This window comes from Limulus polyphemus, unplaced genomic scaffold (assembly GCF_000517525.1).
Source record: "Limulus polyphemus unplaced genomic scaffold, Limulus_polyphemus-2.1.2 Scaffold253, whole genome shotgun sequence".
Lineage (NCBI taxonomy): Eukaryota > Metazoa > Arthropoda > Merostomata > Xiphosura > Limulidae > Limulus > Limulus polyphemus.
Genome location: NW_013665863.1, coordinates 298,237 through 308,289, shown reverse-complemented (window position 1 = coordinate 308,289; position 10,053 = coordinate 298,237). Strand labels below are relative to the sequence as shown.

The window sequence follows — 10,053 nt, the reverse complement described above, 5'->3', positions numbered from 1 at the left end:
ATGATAGTCAATCACAGTATAAACTATTAACACGTGACTGTACTCTGGTGCACTTAACTTTTCATACATTCGCATTTTATACACATTTTATTCACTGTTTCTAATACTATACTTCTATTGAGATGTTACTAATATTTTTGCAAAAATCCTAGATAAACTAATGACAGAAAACAAAATTTTGACTTTAGGAAAAATATTAAGATTAAGAGATTCCACAATCCTTGATCAAATAAGACAATTCGACAAACGATATAACAAAAGTTTATTTTAAAATTCTCGAAGATTGTAAGTGTTTACCTACAGTATTTCACACACGAAATACATTCATTATGTAGTGCTAATGGTCGAGTGTCAGTTAAAGTATTTGAAGAGGGAACACTGTTGACATTATTAATTTGATTAATGACTTGGAAGCCTAAGTGTAGCATAAATAGAAATGCGGCATACCGTGTTATTCGAGACATTTTCAGTCAAATTTTAGTAAAAATGGGCACTGTTTCATAATTTACAAATGGCATGAATGTATAGATGTTACAACTATCTTTCAGTTGGCAATTTAGACAGAAAAACACCTTCTTAAGATGTCATAAACATCTCTCATAGGTGACAATAAGAAGAAAAATAGTGAAAATAGGGCTTCCTGTAGGTGGCATTATACAATCGTAAGATGCGCAGAACTACTGTTGTAAAAAGTTGGAGAGTTCCTGTTGAAGTTAGGTGCGTTATACATCCAAAAATTATCCAATCAAGAAAAGTAAATCGTGTGACTTTTGTGCCAATTTTACTTACTAAAACCTTGATCTACAGTAAACAGAAACTCATTCCAAGAAATACATTTATTTGATATATTTCAAATAAGGAACGTAATAATGAATATCTTGACTAGTATATGCATTAGAAACAGAATACTCATTACCATTTTTAAAAGTAATTTTCTCATACAGCTTTTTGATACGATTTTTTCCTTTACTTCTCTGACTGTGTTTGTTAGATAAAAATGTTATTAAAACTTCTGTATAAATTATTTTCTCGGTCTCGTCTAATGTAATACATTTTGTATAATTTTTGTTTTTCTACATCCTTATGTTTCACATCGCTAACTTGTGCATCTATGGTCGAGTTCGAACCACATGAGCAGCAGCGGAGTTTCGCTACAGGTTATTCTCCGCCTATAGATGGCACTACGTCAAGTTAGCAGAAGAAAAAAAACAGGGGCCACCAGTAAGCCAATCAACGTTCTGCACAAACCGGCGCCAGTGCCTTAATAGCGAAACGACGAGTTCTGTCTCCAGGATTGAAATTTTCCACTTGTTACGGTTAGTCGTCGATTGTGGTGGCTGTTGGTAATGTTGGGGGGTAGTTCGCGCCTTACGGGGATCTAACAGCAACGTAGAATTATAAATAACACAAAAACTTTTAACCGCAAAATTAAAATCTAATATAACGAGTGAGAACTTGCATTAATCTGGATTCAGTTTAAATAACTTATTTAATTGAACTGTATAAAAATACACGTGATTTACAGGAGGCGGAAGTGTACGAAACTATAAATAATAATGAAGAAGATACCGAAGCAATTACACGCCATTGTAAATCATTTTGACGAGCAACGTAGACAGATGCTAAACATGAGCCTTAATAACAGTAGTTTCACCATGGCAACAGTGTCATAATCAAGAATGTGTCCACGCGAATCGGAAAGTTAAGACAATTAAGGTCTATTTTGTTGTGTTTTTGCGATGGGAATGCAGTTGGCCCGAGCCGGACCCTGGCAAACCGCCGTTCCAGTGATTTACGTACTTTTCGCTCTTGTTCGTACAGGACGAAGTAGTAGTGCCTACACGGGAGATGACTGTGACTGGGTTGGAAGGTAAGATTGGTTGTGATTTCATTTAGCTTTCTGAAACATCAAGAATTCGTGTGTACCGTATTTGCCGGTGTATAAGACGACACTTTTTACTGTTTAAAACAATGACTGATTTTAACCCTCGTCTGATACACAGGTTCAAAGGTAAGCCTAAGAACACTAGTAAGAACTCTCCGGTTAATAGCATATTTAACCAAAACTAATTTGACTTTTGTTTACTTTGTTGAGTAAGTGCGTTGACATCGTGCCATTTATTGCGTTACTATAACATATTTGTAATTGTATCATTTGTCTCAATTCTTCATAAGTAGAAGTTATTTATCTCGTATGCTAGTTACAATCAATAAAAACATTTTTGACCTGAAATGTATTGATCTCATCAGTCGTACTAAAATATTGCTCATATTATATATATATATATATATAAAAACGTTAGTTTCCGTAACGTACACTAATTTTTGTAAACACATTTTTAAAGTAGATCAGTATATCTTAAGCCTAAGGTTTAGTATTTTTTTGCAATAGAAAAGGTGTTCAACTGTGATGAAAACTTTGTAAAGTTGTTTATTACATGTTTGTGACTTAAGTTATGCCACAGTGAGCTGTCTGTAGCGCTTGAAGAGCATAAAAAAACCATGCTTGTGGTTGTATTAATTACCCCAGAGCGCAGGTTAGAACAGTTTGAAAATAACTTCTAAGATTTTTTTTACAAAAGTAATAACCTAAACTTGCTTGACAATAGAGGTCGTTCTATACACCAAACATCCATGAAATAAACTTAATTTGCTCAAAAAAATCCAGGGTCGTCTTATACACCCAGGTGCTCCACCAGGATTTTGTCGAGGATGGTGGCTAACTGTTTGATACCAAAATTTTCAATATTTTTTTTGTATTTATATATTTGCATAAAGCTGGAGGAATTCAGGGAATAAGCCTTTTATAGGTAATGATTATCTTTTATGTAAAACAAACGATATAAATAGCTATTTCTGCAGAAAAATGACATGTGATGTCAAGTAGTGGATCAAGGAACACAATACAATGTTGAAAAACAAAAATGTTTTCTTTATCTTCTGCGTAAATGGGTGACTAGCCACCTCCTCTGGCAGAGCTCCTGACACCGGCAAATACAGTACTTCAAAAAATCTGCACGGCTATTTCAATATTTGCTAGTGAATTCTGCAAATCACATCATGTTGGTTGTTAAGTGTCTGACATTTCTAAGGACTTGCGAGTGAAAGTAAAGAAGAATGTAATAATATGTCAATCACACTATATCCAGCTATACTAATAATCCAATGCCGGCGAGGCCTTCCGCACAATACCAGAACTCATTAGGTCGGCTGAGATACGACAGACATAGTCGTCATCGACTTGCTATGTATATGTTATTAACTGCCCGAATAACAACTGCTGTTAAGTTGAAATGTACATTTTCAAAGTTATCACTTATGCGTTCAGTTTAATCCTGGGCCACTTTAGAAAGCTAAAAGTCAAATCATCATACGAATTCTATTGTGTCACGTCTTACCCCACAACATAACACTCACTAACAGTTCAATAGACTGAACAATATGATTCTCAGTTTTCGATATTTTTCCGTTATATCCCCGCAAATGATAAGTTTTTACTGTATGAATACAATACTTATTAATATATTTTTAGAAATTTATTATAGAATTTATATATTATAATTATTATATAACTTAGCATACATAACATTTATTATATACCGGAAAAGTGTCCAGTTTTCTTTCTAGCTTTTTCAACATTGCTCTTCCTTCTGCGTGATTACCCCCTCCAGTTGTGTGTTTGTACCATATTATTGTTACTTCAGAATTTTTCGTAACAATTATTGTATATTCCTATATGTAGTTAGTATTGAGTCAATTACGTATCTGGCCCACTTATAATAAGCCCACGTGTTTTGACGCCTAACCCAGTTTGCGCTTTGTTCAGTAGTAATCAAGTTATACACGTAACACATGTTCAGCGAATAAGCAATGAACTAAATATGTTTGTTTAAGTTGGACGTCTAGCTGTTCATATAAATTTACATTGGTCTCGTTTGTTTATTTTTGTTTTAAAACTATCTCATGTAGGGTTTCTGGACCGTGGGACCAACCGCGATACTGTATGTATTCACCATTTTTTTATCTATATCATTTGTTGGTTTTCAGTTTGTGCCTTCGAGTCTTATGTTATAACTATAATAAACTCGCATCGTGAGCTTTGAGCTACAAAAACAAAAAACCGAACGCACTAAGCGATTTTAAAACCAATACACTTAGAAACTGTGAAAAATTGTTAACTGCTATTGGCAATTAAAGTGGAGACTTGGAATTTCTGTCTGCTGCACAGAACAAAAACCATTCTACAGATTGAATTATATTTATTCTTGCTATGTTTTCTACTTGACAGATCTTAAAGTGATTTTTTTTTAATTATGCAATGGACTAGTGAACTGAAATGTTGGCTATTTTTTTTTTCTGATGTTTTAGCATAGGCATCGCTAGGTGCTAGCACACGGGGCCCGTGCCCCGGATCACCAACTAGTGTTATACCGAAACGTCTAAAAGTCCCTCACCTATGGACTCGAGTCCCGAATCTTTTAAGCACCTAGCGACGCCTCTGTGTTTTAGCATATTTGTTTTGGTTGATCACAGTTTTAAACTTCTTTATTAATGTCAGCAATAAAAATGTAAATAATATTCGGACAGAGTATCGTAAAGAAGAAAAAATCTGTTCATGTTATTAACGCTAATGTTAAGTGAAGAACCTAGTAGTAGTACTGTTACTATCGTTAGGGTTAAGTGAATAACTTGAACTTAATACTACTGTTACTATCGTTAGGGTTAAGTGAATAACTTGAACTTAATACTACTGTTACTATCGTTAGGGTTAAGTGAATAACTTGAACTTAATACTACTGTTACTATCGTTAGGGTTAAGTGAATAACTTGAACTTAATACTACTGTTACGATCGTTAGGGTTAAGTGAGGAACTTAATACTACTGTTACGATCGTTATATTTAAGTGAAGAACTTGAACTTAATACTACCGTTACGATCGTTAGGGTTAAGTGAAGAACTTGAACTTAATACTACCGTTACGATCGTTAGGGTTAAGTGAATAACTTGAACTTAATACTACCGTTACGATCGTTAGGGTTAAGTGAATAACTTGAACTTAATACTACTGTTACGATCGTTAGGGTTAAGTGAAGAACTTAATACTACTGTTACGATCGTTATGTTTAAGTGAAGAACTTAAACTTAATACTACCGTTACGATCGTTAGGGTTAAGTGAAGAACTGTTACTGTTAGTGAGTATAACACGCTATACCTTTTTTGTTCACATGAGCAATATTTCGAATCTCCAGCATTCTTCCAGACCTAAGGCTAAGATAATTATTTAGACAGAATGATCATTGTTCCTGAGAAAAACCTTTTTCACATCCACTATCCCTCTTACGTATTATAAAGTCTCATGTTTCTAACGCCCGATGTGTACAATTGATATGCTCTGTCGTGGCAGAACATGTGCCGCGTGATTATGTAACGATAAAGTAATAAGGAATGCATAACAAGACTGATTCGCTGGTTTGCCAGTTCTTCTGAGGAATAGTATATTATTAAGTCTCCGTTTGTTAATTAATTTTCCGTAACTTCGTTCCGACGAAACTTTAGCGACACAAGTCCTTACTTAATAAAACTGGTTTATTCGTTCTGAATATAACTTTACCGATACATTTATTTTCAACAGTCGCTCTATAACAAACGTTTTAACAACGAACGTTAACTTCAACAATACTTTCTGACTGCAGTTCAATTACTCACTACCTACACACATTGTCACGTCACGCCATGACCATCTTATATATACCAGCCCACCCCCAATCTAGCAAATGCTAGAGCACTCCCGAAGGAACAGGATAGTTCTAGAAACGTGGCGTGACATTAGTCACGTGACCTCGCTGACGCAAAAATATCTATTTCAGATAAAATAACAATAAGTAATCATTGTCAAAAAGAAAATAAATAATATTGTGTAATTAATTCTTACCCAAAAATTCTGATGTGTAAATTATTTGAATAAAACTGACAATTATTGCAACTCACTTACTTAAACTTTTTCACACCACAACAGTTGTTGTTCATCAAAGTTAGTGATATAAATCGCGCCAAGATCACTATCTGATATTTTGTGTCCCAGCAGGGCTTATGAACCCGAAAGGCCTCGTTGGCATTGGATATAACAAATGTAGTGTGGTAGATATATTATAATATTTCTTACTTTGCTTTCACTCACAAGTTCTTAGAATATACAAAGGTTAAAGGAAGTGCTTCAACATGTGATTCATTTAATATTATTATGGCTTACTGTTCCTAATATTAAATGTTTGTATATATAAAAAAAAACTAATTATTTTTGTCACTTGTCGCCTCCTGGTGGCTCAACTTTAAATCTGAGGGCCTATAATACTCAAAATCAGGTTTCGATACTCGCGTTTGGCACAGCACAGATAGCCCATTGTGTAGCATTGCACTTAACAACAACAACAAAAAAAAAGCTTTTCAATCATTGTGCTGTGTATATGGATCCGCCATTTTTAGTGTCCTTGACCAGATACTGTAACAGTGCAATCACAAAGCATATAAAAATGAAATGATAAAATTACATTCTCGGGTGATTGATACAGTAAGAGACGTCATTGCTGTCATTGTGAAAGTAGCAACATCTCAGTAATTTGTAATGTGAGCATTAAAGTATAACAGCGTAAACATCATAACGATTTAGTTTTAGAAGGTTCTTTTAAATATAGCGTACATGTAATGATAATTTTTTATATTTATATAAAGTACAGTGCTGTTAATAATGAAAGGTGTAAAAACAAATTTTTGCATTTAACAAAGTATAATATTTTATTCAGGGGAAGCGCTAGCTGGAGGAGGGAGGCAAAGGGAACATTACCCTTCAAAAGTCATGAAGGACCCCCAAAATGTAGTCAAAATCACAAAATTAAATATGTACAGTTATCTGATGTTAAGAAGTCTAAAATGACTATGTCTGCCGCGTTATTTCACCAACTAACAAGTGTAATGCAGTGTTTAAAATATCTCTCTCTATCTCACCGATAATAAGACCCTAAAAACCGAACCTTATTTATTTTTATTTCAACTTCTGGGATTCAGTACTGATTGTTGTTAAGAAAAATGTATAGAAAAAGGTATTTTTGTTCTAATGAATAAATTATTATACTAATTAACACTTTCAGTACACATTTTCTATACAAATAACCAGTCAAACAAGATGTTTTGTATTATAAGCCTAAAAAAAGACTTTGCTATCATGCACATATCTTAGTATACGAGATTTAATTGTAACTTACATATTGGGCTAATGGCACATATGTACAACAAACGCAGAAAATCATTAACTATTTACAAGTACACAGACAAGCACCTGTTTTGCTTCCTGGTAAAGAAACTTGTTTTAATATCTTCTTGAAGCAGTTAGAGATTGGGACCACCTAGTGGCAGAAACATGAAATAACTTGTATAAGTAGCTACATATGAGCTCGAAATGTATTTAATACTTAAATGTTCCCATACGAAAGTTCTTTTCACAGGTGTGCTTAAAACAAAAGACTTAACTTTGATAATTATTCATCAACAATTTTTACCTGTGAAAATTATCGTTTTACTTATTTATCAATTGCTTTTTTCTCAAATAATGTCTCATTATTTTTCAAACAGATGGTTCAATAATTTGTTTTGTCTTAAAGTTATAATGTTTACATTGTGTCATATTAGGCTTATCACCAATTATATCACATATAAGTTTAAGGTAGTGTTAATTTTTCTTTTATACAAATATATGGTGCTGGTCGATTAATAACATTGCCTTAGCTTGTATGTTTAGCTTTTGTGTATATTGAAATATAATAAGTTATAGCCAGAATATAAATAATAATTAGAAGCATCTTATTGTTATTGTTGCAACAAATGTCTTAGTAAGTGAAATACTAGGCCTAATCGATTGCTCTTGTGTTTCTTATGGCCTTGCAGCATAATAAAACAAGGAAAAAAAAAACTTTTTTTTTCCTGAATCTGGCCAGTCTCTATCCATGTATAATTGAACCTGGGATATCTAACAACTGTGATATCTCAGCTTATCAAGAACGATTGTTAAGATAAAAAGGCGATCGAATTTGTGGCGTTAAAATTTTAATCCTTCATTTCTCTTCAAACGAGTTTGTATTTATTAATCTACTCGTACCACTAAACGGTTCATTGCGTTTCTGTGTTGGGGGGGGGGGGGGTTCTAGCCGAAATAGTGTTGCGGTTGGTGAGCAGATGAAAAGATATCATTGTTGGTGTTCAGGCTTTTTCTTGTTAAAGCGGCTTGTCAAAAGTACCGGGACTTCTTTTCATAAAAGCGGCTAAACAGCTCATGTTCCTGACTGGACACGCTTGGTTTAAGACTGATAAATTAGGAGTAAAGTGTTTGTATTTAAGCATTACATTCATGTGTGACCCTCATTTTGCATTCTGTATTAGCACTATGTAACGAGAAATAGCACAGTTTTTTCTTCTCTTGACGTCATCTCAAAAGAGCAATAAAGGGGATATTTTTCTTTTCAAAATGATATAAAAAATTAACATTTTTGTTGAGTTCCGAGAATGAAACGCATTACATGGATGAAGTCTTCTATTGGTCATTTGATGTCCAGTTGTTTGTCAACAGCATTTCAACTCGGAATCGTTATACGAGTCAGCTGAGAATAGTGCACAGCGTTATACGTATCAACTCTGAATACTGTAGAACGTACTCTACTCAAAATCGCTCCTCCCCCAGTTGCACAGCGGTATGTCTGCGGACTTACAACGCTAGAATTCGGGTTTCGATACCCGTGGTGGGCAGAGCACAGATAGCCTACTGTGTAGCTTTGTGCTTAATTACAAACAAACTACTCAAAATACTGAACACGATATTGCGAGTGTGTGGCTTTAAGCTTTCTTAAGTAATTTTGATATGCTGCATTAACTAGCTTGTTTTGGAGCTAGACTAGATAGATATGTGCACATTTCTTAGTAACCCATGAGTGAACCGATGCAGCTGTGTTATTATAATGCCTGCACATTTAATGTAATTGGATGACTAACAAAGTCGTGTACAACAAGCACTTGAATATTATTTTCAGCGTTTCTTTATTCCAGCTGGGCGAGGGTATTAAATTTCCCTCTGTCCTGCTAACTACATTACAGTACTCTTATAAAATGATACTCACTGTTCTGAACGACTGGATACGAAATTCTGCTACACGTAGGCTTCATTACGTAAGCCTCTGCATGGTAACTTGATATAAATGTTCCGACTTTGAAAATTTTGGTTTTTAGGTTGTGGTATTGATGTAGTGTAAGGATTAAAATCATGGTTCAGTCACTTAATATTTCACTTGGTTATCAGTTATCAAGCGTACATTTACACAGGAAAACTGAATGCAAATGCAAGGGGCTAGCACACTTAGTTAATATTTCAGTCGTTGCTCTGTTATCGAACTTGCAATATGTAGACGTAAGAAAATTTAATGCAAACGAAATAAGATAGCCATGTTATAGAGATTGAATGATTAACATCCTCACAGTATAAAAAAAACTTCATTTTACTTTTTAAACAAAGCACAAACTTTGGTCCACGAGTCTTCTTCAGTTTCTTGTTCCACATAAGCTACAAATGAACTTTGTTTTAAAAAATAAATAAATGAAAAGTAGCATTTATATTTTGAGAGTGTAGGTCATTACATTTCTGTTATATGGCGATCTGTACTCTCGGAGCAATAAGATAGCACTGGGTCACATAATTTCAGGTGGCTAAACATTAAAACATCTTATAGCAGATGCAAAGATATAGCAGTGCGTTATATGTCGGTTTACCACTTTTTTAATGAGATGAAAATATTCAAAAATGCAGATGACAAGGAAGGTGTAAACTTTAATACCATAACCTAAAAACCCAATTTTTTAAAGTCGAAAACAAGCCAGTTAACGTGATATCGCAACGGATTAACTTGCGTGATGAAACTGTATATCATTTGAGAGGATTTGAAATCAAGTAATATCTGAATATCAAATTTAAAGCGAACATTTTTTCTTTGCTAACTTTTGTATTTATTTCAAC

General features: G+C 34.0%; 1 protein-coding gene across 1 annotated transcript in view; it reads left to right on the top strand.

Moving 5' to 3' along the window:
• Positions 1 to 1,271: 1,271 nt before the first annotated feature.
• LOC106478824 (meteorin-like protein) overlaps positions 1,272 to 10,053 on the top strand; it is a 41,926-nt gene continuing 33,144 nt past the window's right edge. The window contains exon 1 of the mRNA XM_013939394.2: positions 1,272 to 1,870. Coding sequence (XP_013794848.1) covers positions 1,740 to 1,870 — 131 coding nt within the window. The 5' untranslated portion in view covers positions 1,272 to 1,739. The remainder of the gene's footprint in view (positions 1,871 to 10,053) is intronic.